At 40.7% G+C, this 22,106-nt stretch overlaps 1 protein-coding gene across 2 annotated transcripts in view; it reads left to right on the top strand.

The window, feature by feature from the left end:
• The window catches only part of TCEA1 (transcription elongation factor A1), a 58,274-nt gene that overhangs the window by 13,261 nt on the left and 22,907 nt on the right, over positions 1-22,106 (top strand). For both annotated transcript variants that reach the window (XM_073018086.1, XM_073018085.1), the window contains 2 exons: positions 9,593-9,698; positions 16,244-16,331. In XM_073018086.1, coding sequence (XP_072874187.1) covers positions 9,593-9,698; positions 16,244-16,331 — 194 coding nt within the window. The remainder of the gene's footprint in view (positions 1-9,592; positions 9,699-16,243; positions 16,332-22,106) is intronic.

Genomic DNA, 22,106 nt, shown 5'->3' with positions numbered 1-22,106 from the left:
TTGTTAACTGGTGACCCTACTCTGCTGTGGAACCTTAGAACTTATTCCTTCTATCTAACTATGTGTTTGTACCCATGAACAAACCTGTCTTCATTCCCTTGCCTCACTTATGCACCCTTCCCAGTCTCTGGTATCCATCACTCTGCTTTCTATCTTTGTGAGGTCCACTGTTTAGCTCTCACATAGGAGTGAGAACATGTGATACTTGTCTTTCTCTGCCTGGCTTATTTTACTTAACATAACTCCAGTTCCATCCATGTTACTGCAAATACATGATTTCATTCTTTTTTATAACTGATAGTATTTCATTGTGTATATACACTACATTTTCTTTATCCAGTTATTCATTGATGGGCACTTACATTGATTCCATATCTTGGCTATTGTGAATATTGTTGTAGTAAACATGGGGGGTGCAGATACCTGTTTGTTAAACTGATTTTCTTTGGATAAATATTCAGTATTGGGATTGCTGGATCATATGGTACTTCAATTTTTAGTTCTTGAGAAATCTTACTGTTTTATATAGTGGCTGTGCTAATTTACATTCCCATTAACAGTGTATGAGTTCCCTTTTTTCTGCATCTTCACCAGCATCTGTTGTTTTTTTGTCTTTTTAATAATAGCCATTCTGGGCCAGGCGCTCATGCCTGTAATCCCACCACTTTGGGAGGCTGAGGTGGGCGGATCACCTGAGGCCAGGAGTTCAAGACCAGCCTGGCCAACATGGTGAAACACCATTACTACTAAAGATACAAAAATTAGCCAGGTGTGGTGGTGCATGCCTATAGTCCCAGCTACTCAGGAGGCTGAGGCACGAGAATCAATTGAACCCGGGAAGTGGAGGTTGCAGTGAGCTGAGATTGCGCCACTGCACTTCAGCCCAGGCCACAAAGTGAGACTCTGTCTCAAAAAATATATAAATAAATAAACAAAAATAAAATAATAGCCATTCTGACGGGAGGAAGATGGTATCTCATAGTGATTTTGATTTGCATTTCTCCAATGATTAGTGATGTTGGAACATTTTTTCTTATACCTGTTGGCCACTTGTTTGTCTTGTTTTGAGAAATATCTATTCATGTTCTTTGCTCACTTTTTTTTTTTTAAGATAGGGTCTCTCTGTTGCCCAGGTTGGAATGCAATGGCATAATCATGGCTGACTGCAGCCTTCCACCTCCTGGGCTCAAGTGATCCTCCCACTTCAGCACCCTCCCATCCCTTAACCCCAGGTAACTGGGGACTACAGGAGCATGCTACCACGCTTGGCTAAATTTAAAAAAAATTTTTTTAGAGACGAGGTTCTCCCTTTGTTGGTCTTGAACTCCTGGGCTCAAGCAGTCCTCCAGCCTTGGTCTCCCAAAGTACTGGGATTATAGGCGTGAGCCACTGCGGCCAGCATTTTGCCCACTTTTTAATGGGATTATTTGTTTTTTGGTTGTTGTTGAATTGTTTGACTTCCTTATTTATTGTTGGTATCAGTCCCTTTTCACATGAATAGTTTGCAAATATTTTCTCCTGTTGAGCAGATTGTCTCTTTACCCTGTTGTTTCCTTTGCTGTGCAGAAGCTTGCTTTCTTTTTTTTTTTTTTTTTTTTTTTGAGACACAGTTTCACTCTGTGGCCCAGGCTGGAGTGCAGTGGTGTGACCTGCGACCTCAGCCTTCCAGATTCAAGTGATTCTCTTGCCTTAGCCTCCCCAATAGCTGGGATTACAGGCGCCTGTCATCACGCCCGGCTAATATTTGTATTTGTAGTAGAGATGGGGTTTCACCATGTTGGCCAGACTAGTCTCAAACTCCTGACCTCAGGTGATCCACCAGCCTCGGCCTCCTGAAGTGCTGGGATTGCAGGCGTGAGTGTTTTTTAATTTTCCATCAAGACTGAAACATAAAAATAAAACAAAAGTCAAAGTGTTAAAAAGAAAACTTAATATAGCCAATAACATGAATATCGTTATTTTCTGGTTGACGTTTTTTATTATCCACAAATGCTTTCTTTGATATTTTTATTATATTCAGAATTTAGGGAAAGGTGGCGGGGGTGTGTGAACATGATTGAGGAAAAAAAGTCACATTTATTTTCATTAATGGCTAACTGAAATTGAACATTCTTTCATTTGTGATAACACTAAATCACAGTTGTATTACCAGTATTTATGACTGAAACTAAAATAATTCACAAATGTTTTAACTTCAGTTTACTTATATTGTAAAAGTATTGAAATTGCTCATTATTATTGCTGTTATACCTTATGCTAGGTCTTACTTAATGTTTTAATGAGGAAGGGCTTGGCACAGTGGCTCATGCCTGTAATCCCAACACTTCGGGAGATCGAGGCTGGAGGATTGCTTGAGCCCAGCAGTTCAAGATCAGCCTGGGCAACATAGCAAGACTGTCTCGATAAAAAAGAAACACACACACACACACACACACACACACACGCACAAATAAGGGAGTTTGTACATTACTGTCTTACATTTAAAAATATTTTGTAATTGTATATTACATAATTGGTTTGCTTTGTAATCCTATGTATTTCATTTAATCTGTTTTTAACGGATTCTGAGAAGGGGTCCATATGCTTCACCAGACTGCCAGAAGGATCCATGGTGCAAAAAAAGGGTTAAGAACTCTTCCTCTAGGCTGGCCCAGTGGCTCATGCCTGTAATTCCAGCACTTTGGAAGCCGGAGGTGGGTGGATCACTTGAGCTCAGGAGTTTGAGACCAGCCTGGCCAACATGGTGAAACCCCTATTTCTACTAAAAATACAAAAAAATTAGCCAGGCATGGTGGCATGTGCCTATAATAATCCCAGCTACTCAGGAGGCTGAGGCAGGAGAATCACTTGAACCCAGAAGGCGGAGGTTGCAGTGAGCTGAGATTGCACCACTGCACTCCAGCCTGGGTAACAGAGCAAGACTCTGTATTTAAAAAAAAAAAAAAAAGAACTCCTCCTGTATCTCTAGACCCCAGGAAGAGAAAGGAAGTAAGTCATGAAGTCCTACCTTTTGAGTTCAGGTTCCTGACTTGCAACTTCTCTTGCAAGTCAACTCTAAGAATAAACTTTCCTTTGAGATAGGCCCTTACCGAGGCATAACTTTATCCCAACAGACCTATGTGGGGAAATCCACATCAAAAACAACATAGTAATCCCAATGTTTATTTAACAGGTACTTGTAGAGTTATAGAGAGTGTGGAGGTTGGATAGGGCTAATATTTATGACCGTCTCTAATTTGTTCCTGGGTTTCCTTCTTTGGAAAGCCTGTGTATTTATATAACAAACATTTGAGTTTTACTATGATTAAGAATTGTGCTGGATTTATAAAGATGAATAAGATCAGGCCTTTCCCCCCTCATTGAGATTAAATTCTAGTAGAGGAAAATTGACATGTAAACAAAGATGTAGGTACCCAAAGAAAAGTCCATACAGTGTTCATCTGGGGGAAAGAAGAAGGGTCGGAAGAAGCACAAAGAAGTTTACTTGTCAGTCTAAGTACATAATCTGGGAGGTGCAGAATGCCGTTATGTAGGTGATAAAGCTGAAATCACGTCTCAAAAGATGACTAGGTTCTCCCTCAGCAGATAGACTGGGAAAGGTATTTCAGCAGAGGAAACAGTATGTGGAAGCAGTGTGGCATTTAGAAGTGAAAATAAAGGAGAGTTAGTTGCATACAGGGTTAAAGACATGGGGAGAGCTAGTTGCATACTGGATTTTAAAGACATAGGTGGTATGGCACGCAGGGCTTCATATGTGATGCTGAGAGCATCACTACTGAAAGGTGTTAGGCAGGGGAGTATGTGACCAGATTTGCACACTGGAGGAAATGGGAAGCTGGAGCCTGAAAGACCTGTTGACTAATGAAGTTATTCAGGTGAGGAGTGATGAGAGCTTAAACTAAGATAATAGCAATAGAAATGGAGAGAAGGGGAATTTGTTAATGAAAGGCAGCCTTCCCTAGGAATGCTGTCAAGTATGACTTTGCAGTGATGGAAATGTTTCTGATGTGAGTGTTGACTGATATGGTAGTGCTTAACTACATGAGGCTATTGAGCACTTGAAATATGACTAGGGAACGGAATTGTAAATTTCATTTAATTTTAACAAATTTTAAATAGCCATATATGTAAACAGCTCTAGAATATAGGAGAAAGGACAGGTTTAGGAGATATTTGGAAAGTAATAGCATAGAGGTGGGTTAGATCACCTAGGAAAAAGGGAAAACAGAGTTGGAATATAACAGACTGGTTAAATCAAATGAGATCTGAAGAGTCCATGGGAGTTTACAATTAGGAGTGCAGGAAACTTTGAGCAGAGTGAGAGAGTAGAGTAGAAGGTGGGTATGGGTTGAAGATGGGGAAGTAAACAGGAAGACAAATATTTGGGCCAGTAGTAGATTGGGCTAGTTTTGTAAGTTTTTATATATAGTAGATTATTCAATCATGATTAAGTGTCTGCTGTGTGCTAGACATTATTCCACATGCTGAATATAGTGGCAGACAAGACAAGGTCCTCTGCCATCTTGGAACTTATTAAAAGGATAGTAAACATAGCTGTATGTTTCTTTTTTTTTTAAACAGTATTATTGAGATATAATTCACATACCATACCATTCATTCATTTAAAGTGTATGATTCATTGTTTTTTAGTATATTTTGGTACTATCACCACAATTAACTTTAGAACATTTTCATCACCCCAAAAAGTCATTCTCCATTCCCCCAACTGGTCTTCCTCCTTCCAGCCTAGGCAACTACTAATCTTTCTGTCTCTATAGATTTGCCTGTTCTGGAGTTTTCATATAAATGGAATCATACAGTATGTGAACTCTGATGTCTGGCTTCTGTCACTTAGCTTAATATTTTCAGGATTCATCCATGTCAGAATTTTCAGGCCTTTTAATGGCTGAATAATTTTCAGTTGCATGGATATTTCACATGTTGTTCATCCATTTGTCAGTTGATGGGTTTAGACTTTTTTGGCTGTTTTGCATCACACTGCTGTGCGTGTTTATGTACAAGTTTGTGTGAGCATATGTTTTTGTTGTTCTTGTGTAGATACCTAGGAGTGGTATTGCTGGTTTATGTGGTAACTGTGTGTTTAACATTTTGAGGACCTGCCAGACTTTTCCCAAGCCACGGTACCATTTTGTATCTCCAGTAGCAGTAAATGGGTCCATTTTCTCTGCATCCTTGCAAACACTTGTTGCTGTTTGTCTTTGATTATAGCCATTCGAGGGTGTAGTGGTATTTCATTGTAGCTTTAATTTTTATTTCCATAATGTCTAAGGATGTTGAATATCTTTTCATGTGCTTGTTGGTTATTTTTATATCTTATTTGGAGAAATGTCTATTCAGATCCTTTGCCCGTTTTTAAGTTGGATTGTCTTTTTTTTTTATTGAGTTGTAATAGTTCTTTATATATTCCAGATACAAGTCCCTTATCAGACATAGAGTTTGCAAATATTGTCTCTTTTTCTGTGAATTATCTTTTTACTTTCTTGATGATGTTCTTTGAAGCACAAAAGTTTTAACTTTTGATGTATTCTATTTTTTCTTTGATTGCTTGTGCTTTGCTTTAGATGTCATATTTAAGAAACTATTCCCTAATCCAAGGTAATGAAGCTTTACTCCTATTCATATTGAGTTAATTTTTGTGTGTGGTGTAAGGAAGAGGTTCAGCTTTATTCTTTTACATGTGGATATCTAGTTGTTCCAGCACCATTTGTTGAAAAGAATATTCTTTTCTCCAATGAATTGTCTTGATATCCTTATCTAAAATCAGCTGATGAAAAATGTAGGAGTTTATTTCTGGAGTCTTAAATTTATCCCATTGATCTGCATGTCCATCCTTTTGCCAGTACCATGCTATCTTGGTTACTGTAGGGAATTGTGAGTGCTCCAACTTTGTTCTTCGTTTTGGCTGTTTTGGGTCCTTTGTATTTCTGTGTGGACTTTAGGGTAAGCTTGTCAATTTCTACACTAAAGGCAGATGGGATTCTGATAGGCATTGCATTGAGTCAGTAGTTCGACTTGATTAGTATTGTAGTCTTAACATTTAAGTCTTCCAGTCTATCAACATGGGATTTAAAAATTTTGTTTAGGTCATCTTTAATTTCTTTCAACAATGTTTTATAGTAGCTGTGTGTTTCTTTTATGTTGTCTTTTATATATGTGTGTTTTAAATGTATGTTTTATAGTAGCTGTACAGTAGCTATATGTTTTTTACCTTAAGATTTAGTGGCTACCTTCAGATCATCTTGGCAAAAACTCATGAGTGATCACAAAGGAGACTTTTCTTCTGGAGCACACCAAATCTGCTTGTTTCCTGTGATGTTAACAGTGTCTCTTGATCTCAGTACTCATTCCTTTCTGCTTTACCGTCAGTGTGCAGCTGACCCCTAAGGCTGCTTAATGCACTTTCCACCTTTCCAAGGTAATGTCTGTCTTTCTGTACACCTGATGTTCTATAGAAATCATGGGCAAAGGCACATATTTTATCTGCTAGAGTTTCAAAATGTACAGTTTGTCCTGAAAGCTTTCATTAGTCCTGCAGTCAAGAAAACAGTTATAATCCCACAATTCCTAAGGACACTTGAGCACAGAATACTTTCGTATAACCTATCTATTACATTTTGTAAGTCTTAGCATATCAATTTTAGGAAAAATTCCTAGGGAATTCTTAGAGGCAACTCTAGGCTTGCTTATCCAAGTAAATAGCTTCATAATCTTTTCCTCTACTTTTTTTTCCCATTTTTTTCCATAGTACCCCCAAAGGAAAAAAGAACTTATTTCAAATCTTTGTTTTTCATTCTACCTCAGCAGCCTCATTTCTTTTTTTTTCTTTCTTTTTTTTTTGAGACAGAGTCTTGCTCTGTCACCCAGGCTGGAGTGCAGTGGTGCAGTCTCGGCTCACTGCAACCTCTACCTCCCCGGTTCAAGTGATTCTCCTGCCTCAGCCTCCCAAGTAGCTGGGACTATAGGTGCGTGCCACCACACCCAGCTAATTTTTTGTATTTTTTTAAAGATGGAGTTTCACCGTGTTAGCCAGGATGGTCTCGATCTCCCGACCTTGTGATCCACCTGCCTCGGCCTCCTAGAGTGCTGGGATTACAGGCGTGAGCCACCGTACCCACCCTTTTTTTTTGTTTTTGGAGACAGAGTCTTGCTCTGTAGCCCAGGCTGGAAGCTGGAGTACAGTGGTGTGATCTCGGCTTACTGCAACTTCTGCCTCCTGGGTTCAAGCGATTCTTCTGTCTCAGCCTCCCGAGTAACTGGGACTACAGGCGCTTGCCACCACGCCCGGCTAATTTGTTTTTTTTTTTTTTTTAGTAGAGTTTTACCATATTGGCCAGGCTGGTTTCGAACTCCTGACCTCGTGAGCTGCCCACCTCAGCCTCCCAAAGTGCTGGAATTACAGGCGTGAGCCACCATGCCCCCCATTTCTTATTATTTTGGCTTGACAGTCCCTTCCATAGATAGGCATGTTTATTACGGATATATTCTTAGTATAGGTTTTGTTTGGGGGCTAAGCGGGATAATCATTGACTTTTTAGTAATCAAAACATCCTCTGATAATTAAAAAGCAATCACCCAGCAGTACATAGTTTATTCATCCTCTCCTTACACCTTTGCTCTCCTGCAAGCCCCTAGTAAAGTGCCATTTTATTTTTTTGCACATTTGTGTCAGTTCTAGGCTTCAGAACACACTAGTAAGTTATTTCCTCCACACATTCAAAAAGTAGAGTTTTTTCCTAGTAAACTAGCCTTGTTAACCCCAAATTATTTGGGGCTTTAAAATTGTGGAGTCCCTTTATCTTTCTGCTGTTCAATCTTGTCTGCTTTGCTCAGCTTTCTAAGAGATACAGGACACTCTAGCCAACCACATATTCTAAATTCTTGAATAAAACTTAGATCCTGAATCTGTCTCTTTGTTGAGAGGATTGAATAATTTAGAAAGAAACCTCAAGTACTGGTATTTTTTTCTGCCATAAAGCTTACAATAGGGGTTCTCTTCTTTTTTTCACCACCAAGAATTTCTTCTGTTATTTTTTTCTTCCATAGACCATATGTTTGAAAGATTGTCTGCTAACAACCCGAACTTACTAAATGATTTTCCATTTTTTATCAATCATCCATATTTGGGCTGTCATAGCTTTTGTGTTCTTTGAGCACAATTTGAAACCACTGATGTGCTAGAAAGACCATGGACTTTGGCAGTGGACAAACCTGGATTAAAATCCCAGCTTTTGGCTGGGCTGATGGGTCACGCTTGTAATCCGAGCACTTTGGGAGGCCGAGGTGGGTGGATCACCTAGAGGTCTAGAGTTCGAGACCAGCCTGGCCAATGGGTGCAACCCATCTCTACTAAAAATACATAAATTAGCCGGGCGAAGTGGCCTGCGCCTGTAATCCCAGCTACTTGGGAGGCTGAGGCAGGAGAATTACTTGAACCGGGAGGTGGAGGTTGCAGTGAACCGAGATCGTGCCCTATTGCACTCCAGCCTGGGTGACAGGGTGAGATTCCGTCTCAGAAAAAAAAAAAAAAAAAATCCCACCTTTGCTGGTTAGTAATGGTGTGATGCTGGGTATGTTATTTATTGTTGCTTCCAATCTCTTCATCTTTAAAAATAGGGATAATCTCAACTTTGAAGGGTTGTTAGAAAAAAGATTGATGAATGTGGATGCTCTAAGTGTAATTTTAGGCATGTAATTATCACAGGTTAAATTTTACCTATATTTTGTGAAGTGTATTTTAATGTCTCTGATTATATGCTGGCTCCTGGCAAAATAAAGCCTTTTAAACCTCCATAGCTGGGCGTGGTGGCTCACACCTGTAATCCCAGCACTTTGGGAGGCCAAGGCAGGTGGATCACGAGGTCAGGAGATCGAGACCATGCTGGCTAACACGGTGAAACCCTGTCTCTACTAAAAATACAAAAAATTAGCTGGGCATGGTGGCTGGTGCCTGTAGTCCCAGCTACTTGGGAGGCTGAGGCAGGAGAATGGCGTAAACCTGGGAGGCAGAGCTTGCAGTGAGCTAACATCACGCCACTGTACTCCAGCCTGGGCAACAGAGCAAGACTCCATTCCCCGCCCCCCGAAAATAAATAAATAAATAGAATAAACCTCCATAGGTGGTAGTTTTAGTTTGGATATCCTCATAATCATTTGCAGCTGGTGCTCTGTGAAGTAATCCATGTAGAAGAATGTATAGAAACAAAGAAATGCGTGTATTAGTCATGATTGCTTCAGCCTGACTTACATACCAACATTTTATATTTTATTCTCATTTATCTTCACTTCTCCCTTGTGGAAAGATTGATTTCATTTTTCTAGTTAACCAGACTTATTACAGTAGCAAATTTTATGCTTTTAGATCTTGGTGATAAGAACATTAATGAGTCTAGGACGTATTTGATCTGAAGATGTATGTATCTTAATATAGTTTGCTATTATAAGGATCCAAATAATTGAAGTTTTAAAATTCTAGAATGGAAACAGGAATCTGGGAAAGAAAAGAATGTGGGTGAAATACTAGTTTGTTTAAAATAAAATTGGTATACATAATTTTTTTGTTATTGCCTTGCAGTCCACAAGAATCGGCATGTCAGTTAATGCTATTCGCAAGCAGAGTACAGACGAAGAAGTTACATCTTTGGCAAAGTCTCTCATCAAATCCTGGAAAAAATTATTAGGTATCATTGATCTTCCCTTACATATATTTATGATGTTGAGATTTATTCAAACGGTTAATAACCATTAACCATTAACATTTTATGGTTAGTTAATGGTTACATTTTTTTCTTAATGAATCTAGATATACTGAAATCAGTGCCTCGTAATAAAGGCGAGGGGAGTTAATTTGACCTTTAGGGCTTTTTTTTTTTTTTTTGCCTTTTAGGCTAGTCAAATTTGGCTTTCTTAACTTTTGACACAGCTGGATAAACTCTTTCAGTAAGAAGAATTTTCTCTTATGGGAAAGGTTGTGGATACCTTCTGAAATGGTTTTTGAAATTTTTTGACTTACAGAAAACTTGCAAGGATGATAGAAAGAATGCTGTAACCTTCATCCATATCATCAATTTTTAATATTTGCCATATTTGTTTTATCATATTCTCTCTTTTGCTTTCTCTATTTGCACATACACAAATTATTTTTTTCTGAACCATTTGAAAGTAGGTTGAATATATCATGCTCTTTTACCCTTTAAATACTTGTGTATATTTCCTTACTACAAGCTTATTTTTTTATGGAATCGTAGTATAAGAAATTTAGGGCCGGGCACGGTGGCTGAAGCCTGTAATCCCAGCACTTTGGGAGGCCGAGACGGGTGGATCACGAGGTCAGGAGATCAAGACCATCCTAGCTAACATGGTGAAACCCCGTCTCTACTAAAAAAAAAAAAAAAATACAAAAAACTAGCTGGGTGAGGTGGCGGGCGCCTGTAGTCCCAGCTACTCGGGAGGCTGAGGCAGGAGAATGGCCTAAACCTGGGAGGCGGAGCTTGCAGTGAGCTGAGATCCGGCCACTGCACTCCAGCCTGGGTGACAGAGCGAGACTCCGTCTCAAAAAAAAAAAAACAGAAAGTTAGGAAATTTAACATTGGTATAGTATTTTGTGGTTTATGTTCAGGTTTGTCAGTTGTCCCAATAATGTTTTTTATAGTTTTTTTTTTTTTCTTTTCACCTCCAGGAAAAGATCCAGTTCAGGATCACATAGCTAGTTTTCTTTTTTTTTTTTTTTTTTTGAGTTGGAGTCTCACTCTGTTGCCCAGGCTGGAGTGCGGTGGTGCGATCTTGGCTTACTGCAAGCTCCGCCTCCCGAGTTCATGCCATACTTCTGCCTCAGCCTCCCAAGTAGCTGGGACTACAGGTGCCCACCACCACGCCCGGCTAATTTTTTGTATTTTTTAGTAGAGATGGGATTTCACCGTGTTAGCCAGGATGGTCTCAATCACCTGACCTCGTGATCTGCCTGCCTCAGCCTCCCAAAGCGCTGGGATTACAGGCGTGAGCCACCGAGTCTGGCCTCGCATAGCTAGTTTTCTAATTTGAAATCATTCTTAAGCTTTTCTTTATCTTTTATGAAATTGACATTCTGAAGAATACAAGTACCCCTTCTCCTTTGTTTTTCCCCCAAGGCAGAAATGTTCCTTTCTCATTTGAAGACCAACCTGTTTACTTGGGTTCATGATTTTACTTTTTCTTTGTTTTTGGTCTGTGATATTTCACTATCAATTATCACCTCTGTAAGAAATGTACATACGGTCCTAGCCCAACAAATACGAATTCCCTCCCCTTAAATCTTATTTTGGGATTGTCAATTTTTTGTTGATATATTTCCTAAAAGTAAAATTTGAAAGGAAAGAAAATTAAATGCAATTTTGTCTTTCACGTTAATTGCACAAACCCAATAAAAAAAATTACTTGTGGGCCATGCTTTAAAATTTTATGTGTGTGTGTGTATATATCCTGCCCCTTCCCCCTCATTCCTGGTCCCCTGCCTCAAGTAGGGATAAAAGAAGCAAGGTCATTTCCTGTAGAAGAAAGTATGTATGCCTCCTGAACATGTGGAGTTTAACTTTTTATTTTGACATAGTAAGTGACTCACAGAAAATTACCAAAAAAAAAAGTACAGAAAGGTCTCATGTACCCTTTATCCAGCTTCCTCCTGTGGTAATATTGCATAACTCTCATATACAGAATCTCAACCAGGAAATTGACATTGATACAATCTACAGACCTCATTCAGATTTCATCAGTTTTTACTGGCACTAGTGTATGCGTGGGGGCATGTGTCCTTCTGAGCAATTTTATCCTAATGTATACATTCATGTAACTATCACTAATGTGTATTTTAAAATACTTTCATGCAAAGTGAGTGTTTTATCAAATTATGCAAAGTGAGATTTTTATCGAATTCATAATGAGCTTAAAAAAAACGGAACTTGGATATGTTATACAATATGCAGAAAATGACCAGTTGTAATGAATGCAAAGTAGAATTGGATTTTGGTTTAAAAGTAAAGTAGGAAATATATTCAAGGTAGAATTTCCCATGTTTTTAAGTTGGATCCTTGAAGCAGGTTTATTCCCCTATTCCCCCCCTTCCCCACCACTTTTTTTGTTTTGTGTCGAGATAAGGGTCTTGCTATGTTGCCTAGGCTAACCTCCAGCTCCTGGGTTCAAGCAGTCCTCCACTTCAGACTCCTGAGTAGCTGGAACTGTAGGCATCTGCCACTGCCCTCCTTTGTTATTTATTTATTTATTTATTTTAGACAGAGTCTCACTATGTTGCCCAGACTGGTCTTGGACTCTTGGGTTCAAGCGATCCAACCTGCCTCGGCCTCCCGAAGTGTTAGATTTATAGGCGTGAGCCATCGCGCTTGGCCCATCCTTTTTTTTAAATAGCATATTCCATATTTGAGGTGTACCTGCTTTTTTCTCATGATTAGATCAGGTTGTACATTCACAGTTGGAATACTATGTAAGCATGTTATGTCCTTCTCAAGGTATCATATCCAGAGTTATTGATGGTAATTTTGAGAATCCAGTCAAAGCTACACTGTATAGTGTATTGTTTTTCCTCTTGTAGCTAATAGCCATTCTATGGGAGACACTTTTAAGATCCTGAAACTGTCTTACACCTTAACAGATCTTTCTCTTCCCCTCCCAATTTAGGATCTGTTGATTTTTTTGCTCAAACCAGTCTTTGTAGTGGTAGTTGCAAAATTGTGATTTTTCTGACTCCTCTGCTTCAGTACTTATAAAATCATCATTCTTTAGAAGAAGAACCTTCTGGCCAGGCACGGTGGCTCATGCCTGTAATCTTAGCACTTTGGGAGGCTGAGGCGGGCGGATCGCGAGGTCAGGAGATCGAGACCACCCTGGCTAACACGGCGAAACCCTGTCCCTACTAAAAAAATACAGAACAATTAGCCGAGTGTGGTGGTGAGCGCCTGTAGTCCCAGCTACTCTCGAGGCTGAGGCAGGAGAATGGTGTGAACCCAGGAGGCAGAGCTTACACTGAGCCAAGATCACACCGCTGCACTCCAGCCCGGGCAACAGAGTGAGACTCCATCTCAAAAAAAAAAAAAACAACAACCTTCTTTTTATCCCTTAGCTATTTATCTGTTAGTGTAGACTTGCAGGTTCCTTTTCTGTGCAATGGATTGTAATACATTACTGTTCAAATTTAATTTGCATAAATTTTACCGCTACTATAATTTTACCTATGCTGTGTGGGTACTTAATTTATATTACCTTTTTTAATGAAAATACTTTGTTTTTTATCATAACTACTATTTTTATTGGTTTCAGAATAATTTATTCAGTTGACTATACTATTTTAGTTGATCACTTGCCCGTTGTTAGATTTGTTATTGTTTTTAACTTTGTGGTGGTTGTAACTAATGTCTTGATGGACATCTTTCTGCCTAAAGCTTTTTCTTTACATTGTTAGCTAGATTTCTACATTTACTACTACTGCTACTAGGTAGCACATTTTTGAATACTTAAGATATGTCAAGCATTGACCTGTATTAATGCATTTAATCCTCAAAACAATCCAATTTGGTAGGTTCCAATATAATCTCCATTTTATGATGAGGAATCTGAGGCATTGAGCAGTTAAATACCTTGCACACAGTTGAATCGGTGTGAATAGCCAAGCTGGGACTTGATTGCAGACAGCTGGAGTCCAGAGCTGGAGCACTTCCTTCCCTGCTAGCTGAGCTGTGTTGCCCACAACACCATATCAGATAGTAGGGATGCTTCTGAGGCTGTTCATGCCTCTTACTGCTGTGCTTTCCAAAAGGATTGTACTAATTCACTGTGCCAGAGCAGTGTGTGAGATAGTTCTGTGTCCCTTTGGCAGCATTGGATCCTTGCTGGATCATATTTCATTGTTACATCAGTTTTCCCTTTTAAATGCTTTCTACCCTATTACTTTTGGACCATTTGTTAGTCCTTGCCATGTGTCATTACTTCTGTTTTCAGGGTTACAATACTATAGCATCTTTGGGATTTGAGTCTTCAAGGTAACTATTGAGAATAACAAGGAGCAGCAAAATTATGTGAAAACTAAAGTGTATGTGCACATTTTATCAGAGGGCTTGAATTGTATTTTAGGTTTGACAGACTTCAGCTTTACAAGATGAGTTCTCCAGTTGTGATTTGAACCTTTCTCTTATCAGTGATTCTCATCCAGATAACTATATATTAGAGCTGTCTAAGGAACTTTAAAAAATAATGATGCTTGCACCTCACTGCCAGAGATTTGGATTGAATGGATCTGGTTTGGAGCTTGGCATGAGGATATGTTTAAAGGCTCCCTAGGTGATCCTGCTATCCAGTTGGATATAGTTTCTTCTATATTCTATACAGAGAGATGTGAAGAATTGAAAAAATTATTTATGTAGCCTTTATTGCTTATGTAGGGAGCAAAACGTAGTTAACTGGTGTACTTTATACGGTAGACCCAAACGTTTTCTGAACTTAGCTTCAAGGCTGTGTGTTTTGTTTTTGTTTTGTTTTTTTGAGACAGGGTATCATTCTGTCATCCAGGCTGGTGTGCAGTGGTGCAGTTATAGCTTCTGGCAGCCTCAAATTCCTGGGCTCAAACGTTCCTCCTGCTTGAGCTTCCTGAGTGGCTGGGACTACAGGCATGCACCAATTTTTTTTTTTTTTTTTTTTGAGACAGAGTCTTACTCTGTCGCCCAGGCTAGAGTGCAGTGGCACAATATCGGCTCACTGCAACTTCTTCCTCCCAGGTTCAAATGATTCTCCAGCCTCAGCCTCAGCTGGGATTGCAGGTCTGCACCACCATGCCCAGTTAATTTTTGTATTTTTAGTAGAGATAAGGGTTTCACCATATTGGCTAGACTGGTCTCAAACTCCTGATCTCAAGTAATCCACCTGCCTCAGCCTCCCAAAGTGTTGGGTTTACAGGTGTAAGCCACCACATCCGACCCCAGGCAGGCACCAGTTTTAAAATTTAAGGCTGTGTTGATTGATTTAAAAGTGAATGTTTCTTTTGGCTGTTAAAATATTGCACTGACTCAACCTATTTTATGTACATTATTTCATAATATCTCATTGCTTACCCTTTTTTTTTTTTTTTTTTTGAGACAGAGTTTCTCTCTGTCGCCCAGGCTGGAGTACAGTGGCACGATCTCGGCTCACTGCAACCTCTGCCTCCCAGGTTCAAGCGATTCTCCTGCCTCAGCCTCCTGAGTAGCTGGGACTACGGGTGTGTGCCACCACGCCTGGCTAAGTTTTTGTATTTTTTTAGTAGAGGCGGGGTTTCACCATGTTAACCAGGATGATCTCAATCTCCTGACCTCGTGATCTGCCTGCTGTGGCCTCCCAAAGTGCTAGGATTACAGGCATGAGCCACCATGCCCAGCCACCTCTTTAGGTCTTAAAACTTGTGCATTCTGTATTACTTTATAGATCATTTAAGATAGAGAAGGTGCTGGGTAGGTCTTACTCATCCTGAGGTATTTTCTATGAAAGTGTTTTTTGTTTACCCATACCAGAAATGTTTATATTTTGGATACCACCTTAAATTTTCCAACTTTATGGAAATTTATTAAAACAATATTGCTGTGTATGCTTTATGCTTTTATTTTTATTTTATTTGGCTTTATTTTGAGACAAGTTCTGGCTCTGTCGCGCAGGTTGGCATGCAGTGGCGTGATCTTGGCTCATTGCAGCCTCCACCTGCTAGGCAAAAGCCATCCTCCCACCTCAGTCTCCTGAGTAGCTGGGACTACAGGTGTGCACCACCAAGCCCAGCTAATTTTTGTATTTTTTGTAGAGACAGAGTTTCATCATGTTGCCCAGGCTGGTCTCAGACTCATGAGCTCAAGTGATCCACAGCCTCCCAAAGTGCTGGAATTACAGGCGTGAGCCACTTCACTGGCCTGTGCTTTCATTTTTAAAGTAGCAGTGCAGATATTTCCATATTCTTCCCATCTCTTTGTTCCATATACTTTCCTCCCTTTAGGTTCCCATGGCATATGAACTTGTAGTTGCCACCAAATGAGGGAATTTATTTGGAAGTGTTGACTGAACTTGCATTGTGAAAAACAGTACATATGCTAATAGCTTAATCAAACTTCATCTACTTGTAGGAAACTTAGGGTTTTAGTTCATGTTGTTGTGCAAATAGCCTGTTAACATGCAGTATTTTAGTTTTTACAAATGCTAGCAACTTAAGAGATTTCATAATTTTCAGATGGGCCATCAACTGAGAAAGACCTTGACGAAAAGAAAAAAGAACCTGCAATTACATCACAGAACAGCCCTGAAGCAAGAGAAGAAAGGTACTTCACAGTATAGACATTTATTTATATTGAAAGTCATAGTTTTACTTCCTGCATCAATTCCCCCCGTCTAATGTTCCCCTATCTACACTCCTTTTTTTGTTTTCTAATCAAATGGAATTAGTAAATGTATGTAGCCAAGTATTCTAATTTTTTTTCAGATTTCTTGAACATTTGAGAGGTAGAAGACATTGAATAAATAAATAGTTATTTATATTGTACTTAACAAGTTTAATTGAATGGGATTGCTGGGGTAGGCACTGATAAAATTGATAATAGAGGTAGTAATTAGAGATTCAAATGATTACTTCCTCTATTTACCACATTTATTTTATAGATTTATTTTGGCCCTCATTTTGATCTCATTCTCCTTTGCATGCTTTTTTTCTTCCTTTCGAATTTAGCAATTTGTGGCCAGGCACGGTGGCTCATGCCTGTAATCCTAGCACTTTGGGAAGCTGAGGTGGGAGGATCACTTGAGGTTAGGAGTTTGAGACCAACCTGGCCAACATGGTGAAACCCTTTCTCTACCAAAAAAAAAAAAAAAAAAAAAATTAGCCAGGTATGGCAGCATGTGTATGTAGTCCCAGCTACTTGGGAGGCTGAAGTGGGAGAATTGCTGGAACCCAGGAGGCAGAGGTTGCAGTGAGCCAAGATCATGCCACTGCACTCCAGCCTGAGCAATGGAGTGAGACCTTAAATTAAAAAAAAAAAAAAAATAGCAATTTGTTATAAGAACTTAAAATGTGAAGTTCGTTAACGAAGAGTTAAGATTGTCCCTCACCTCCTATAAGGCCTTTGCATGTGTTCTATCCTGTTACATATCATAAACTATGCAGTATTGGACATGTTGCCATACGCATAGTTGGTTAAATACAAATCGTTCCTCTGTTCTTGGGAACCTGGTAGGTTAACTGTCAACACTGATTTAAAGCAATGGTTGTCGAAAGTACGGTCCCTGGAAGAGGAGAGAACCTGACAGCTTGTTAGAAATACAGATTCTCAGGCCTCATTCGGTAACTACTGAATCAGGAATTCTGGTGGGGAGGGGCCCACATACCTTTTTGAGACAGAGTCTCGCTCTGCTGCCCATGCTGGAGTGCAGCGGTGTGATCTCGGCTCACTGCAACCTCCACCTCCCGGGTTCAAAGCAATTCTCCTGCCTCAGCTTCCCAAGTAGCTGGGATTACGGGCGCCCACCACACCTGGCTAATTTTTGTGTTTTTAGTAGAGATGGGGTTTTGCCATGTTGGCTAGGCTGGTCTTGAACTCCTGATCTCAGGTGATCCACTCTCCTCAGTGTCCCAAATTGCTGGGATTACAGGCGTGAGCCACCGTGCCTGGCCTTTTTTATTTTTTATTTTTGAGACAGAGTCTTCCTCTGTCACCCAGGCTGGAATGGCGTGATCTCGACTCACTGAAATCTCCACCTCCCAAATTCAAATGATTCTCCTGCCTCAGCCTCCTGAGTAGCTGGGATTATAGGTGTATGCCACTACACCTGGCTAATTTTTATATTTTTAGTAGAGACGGCGTTTCACCATGTTGGCAAGATTAGTCTCGAACTCTCAACCACAGGTGATCCACCTGCCACGGCCTCCCAAAGTGCTGGGATTATAGGTGTAAGCAACCGCGCCCAGCCGTGTTGAGGTATTTAGGACGTTAAGGCTACTGCCGATTTTAACTTTGTTTCTCAATATTTTCCCAAAATTGATCATGCACTGCTCGTGTTTATGTTAATGTCTCGTACACTGTTTTTGGTATTTGTGTTAACTATATTAAATATATATATTAAACATATTAACTATATTAACTATATTAAAAGAGGTAAGTCAAAGGTGGGCTTAAGCAGTGGTTGTTAATAAAGTTTATGCAATTTTTTCTAAATTATATCCGTTTAGTTTTATTAAATCTGGGATAGTTCCTCAGTCTCTCGTCTTTGTTTTTATTATTTTATTTTATTATTATTATTATTATTATTTTATTTTTTATTTTTTGAGACGGAGTCTCGCTCCGTCGCCCAGGCTGGAGTGCAGTGGCGTATTCTCGGCTCACTGCAAACTCCGCCTCCTGGGCCCACATCATTCTCCTGCCTCAGCCTCTCGAGTAGCTGGGATTACAGGCGCCAGCCACCACGCCCAGCTAGTTTTTTTTTGTGTGTGTTTTTTTAGTAGAGATGGGGTTTCACCGTGTTAGCCAGGATGGTCTCGATCTCCTGACCTCGTGCTCTGCCCGCCTGACCTCCCAAAGGCTGGGATTACAGGCTTGAGCCACTGCTCCCGGCCTATTTTGGTTTTTTTTGAGACGAAGTTTTGCTCTTGTTGCCCAGGCTGGAGTCCAATGGCACAATCTTGGCTCACTGCAACCTCTGCCTCCTGGGTTCAAGTGATTCTCCTGCCTCAGCCTCCCAAGTAGCTGGGATTACAGGCATGTGCATCACGCCCAGCTAATCTTGTATTTTTAGTAGGGACGGGGTTTCTCCATGTTGGTCAGGTGGTCTCGAACTCCCGACCTCAGGTGATCCTCCCGCCTTGGCCTCCCAAAGTGCTAGGATTACAGGTGTGAGTTACCACGCCCTGCCTTGTTTTTTGTTTTTTGTTTTTTTTTTTTTTTTTGAGATGGAGTCTCTCTCTGTTGCCCAGGCTGGAATGCAGTGGCACAATCTTGGCTCACTGCAACCTCTACCCCCCAGGTTCAAGCGGTTCTCCTGTCTCAGCCTCCCGAGTAGCTGGGGTTAGAGGTGCACGTCACCACACTCAGCTAATTTTTGTACTTTTAATAAAGATGGGGTTTCGTCATGTTGGCCAGGCTGGTCTCAAACTCCTGACCTCAAGTGTTCCGCCCACCTTTGCTTCTCACACTACTGGAATTACTGGCGTGAGCCACCGTGCCCAGCCTCTTGTTGTCTTTTATCAGTTTTACGTGCTTGATGTGTAGGTATAGAACCTGTCTGCAAAAGAAAATTACTGTATATGAAATCTGATAAAGTAACTGATTGGTATCTATCTACACACGTCCCCCTGCCCGCCCCCCCCCAACACACACACAGAAATGCAAGAGGATTGAGAAGGATCAGAATGTAGGAACTGGGACCAGCAATAGTGAAACTAGTGAGGAGAAGTTTCTCTCAGTCCGTGTGGGCAGTTTCCCTTGGTTCTTGGTTCCTGTGTAGCATTTGGCTGCAGACACAGAGAAGCAAAAGCATTTAATCAAAGTGTTTAAGAAGTGGGTTTTTGGTTGGATGTGGTGGCTCACACCTGTAATGTCAGCACTTTTGGAGGCCAAGGTGGGGGATCACTTGAGCCCAGGAGTTTGAGACCAGCCTGAGCAACATAGGGAGACCCTGTCTCTACAAGTAATAAAAAACATTAGACAGGTGTGATGGCACATGCCTGTGGGCCCAGCTACTTCGGAGGCTGAGGCAGGAGAACCACCTGAGCTTGGGGGTCATAGCTGCAGTGAGCCATGATTGTTTTACTGCATTCCAGTCTGGGTAACAGAATGAGACTCTGTCTCAAAAAAGAAAAGAAAAGAAACGGGTTTTGGGGCCTGGCACGGTGGCTAATGCACTTTAGGAGGCCAAGACGGAATTATCCCTTGAGATCAGGAGTTCGAGACCAGCCTGGAGAACATAGACTCTTTCTCTACCAAAAACAAAAGGTTTATTTGTTTGTTGGACTGGTTTTTGTTTTTTTGGAGACAGAGTCTTGCTGTTTTACCCAGGCTAGAGTGCAGTGGCATAGTCAAGGCTCTCTGCAGCCTCAACTTTTCAGTCTCAAGCCCGCCCCCCACTTCAGCCTCCCAAGTAGCTAGGACCACAGGTGCATACCACCATGTTTGGCAACCCCGGGTCTCACTATTTTGTCCAGGCTGTTTTTGAACTCCTGGGATTACAGGCATGAGCCAGCTTGTCTGGCCAAAAAATATTTTTAAAATTAACTGGGCATGGTGGCATGTACCTGTAGTCCTAGTTACTCAGGAGGCTGAGGCAGGAGGATTGCTTAAACCCGGGAGTTCAAAGCTGCATGAGCTATGATGGCACCACTGCACAACTCTTGCTCTGTTCACCACTATGAAAAGTCTTGCTCAGGTGCTCAGGCTGGAGTCTTAAAAGAAAAAGAAATGGGTTTTTAAACATTGGTTTGCTCATTTGTTTATCACTGACAGGCATTATGTTACATAATGAAAACACAAAGAAAAGTAAATCCTAGTTTTTGTTCTTGAGAAATTCAGTCTGATAGAGAGAAAAATGTTGAAAAGTCATTGTATACAAACCTGTGTGAATCAATATTTTGGGAATACAGGGGGAAGTCACTGAAGGCTTCGAAAAGGAACTGACTAAATTTAGAAGGTATTAATGACCATCTTACCCACAGGCACCTGTTTGTGAAGTTTAACAGTGGTTATGTTTTGGAGAGAAGGCAAGGGAGTATGTTCTTGCAGCATTGTAGCAAGTCACATCTATGGATGGTGGATGATTTAATCAGTCTTTGAAAAGGGTTACTGCAGCTGTCTTAAGTGCAATAAAGCTTAATTGTAATGATGAACATTATTTTGGAAAGAACCCGTTTTAGTGATAATCCAGTGTAAGAAGCTACTCAGAAGCAATTGAAAGAATTAGGTTGACTGGAAAATTATAAAACTTCCCAAATGTTCATACTGAGGTGATGTTTCTGGGGAGAAACACACCATTTTGTAGCCTCACGACTCATCAGTACACATGGTATTTATCTCACTGGGGACCTCACTATCTAAGTGGAACAAGGTTTTTCTTTTTCTTTTTCTCTCTTTTTTTTTTTTTTTTTAGTTGGAGTCTTGCTGTGTCACCCAGGCTGGAGTGCAGTGGTGCAGTCTTGGCTCACTGAAACCTCTGCCTCCTGGGCTCAAGCGATTCTCCTGCCTCAGCCTCCCAAGTAGCTGGGATTATAGGCGGGCACCACCATGACCAAATAATTTTTATATTTTTAGTAGAGATGGAGTTTCACCATTTTGCCCAGGCTGGATTTGCTGGCCTCAAGTGATCTGCCTGTCTTGGCCTCCCAAAATGCTGGGATTACAGGTGTGAGCCACCGTGCCCTGTGAAACAGGGTTTTTCTAGCATTTTCTCTCTCTCTCTCTCTCTCTCTCTCTCTCTCTCTCTCTCTGTCTCTAGTTTTGGTTGAAAGCTGTCATTCTCTGGCGTGATCCTGGGAGGCGGAGCATGCAGTGAGTCGAGATGGCACCACTGCACTCCAGCTTGGGTAACAGAGCAAGACTTCGTCTCAAAAAAAAAAAAAAAAAAAAAAAGGCTGGGCGCAGTGACTCACGCCTGTAATCCCAGCACTTTGGGAGTCTGAAGTGGGTGGATCATGAGGTCAGGAGATCGAGACCAGCCTGACCAACATGGTGAAACCCCCTCTCTACTAAAAATACAAAAAATTAGCCAGGCGTGGTGGTGGGTGCCTGTAGTAGTCCCAGCTACTCGGGAGGCTGAGGTAGGAGAATGGCGTGACCCTGGGAGGTGGAGCTTGCAGTGAGCTGAGATCGCGCCACTGCACTCCAGCCTGGGCGACAGAGCGAGACTCCGTCTCAAAAAAAAAAAAAAAAAAAAAAGAGAAAACTGTCATTCTCTGGTCCTATCCCTTCATCCCTCTCCTTATACCAAGATCATTGCTTTTCATTTGTTTTACTGAACTATAATGGGTATTTTCTCTATTAAAAATATTGCTTAATATTTAAAATGAGAATCAAAGATAAAATGTTTAGTTTTAAAAAAAAAGGCACGATACTTGTCTC

This window comes from Chlorocebus sabaeus, chromosome 8 (assembly GCF_047675955.1).
Source record: "Chlorocebus sabaeus isolate Y175 chromosome 8, mChlSab1.0.hap1, whole genome shotgun sequence".
NCBI lineage: Eukaryota > Metazoa > Chordata > Mammalia > Primates > Cercopithecidae > Chlorocebus > Chlorocebus sabaeus.
The sequence above is the reverse complement of the archived record's forward strand: the minus strand, read 5'-3'. Positions and strand labels throughout refer to the sequence as shown.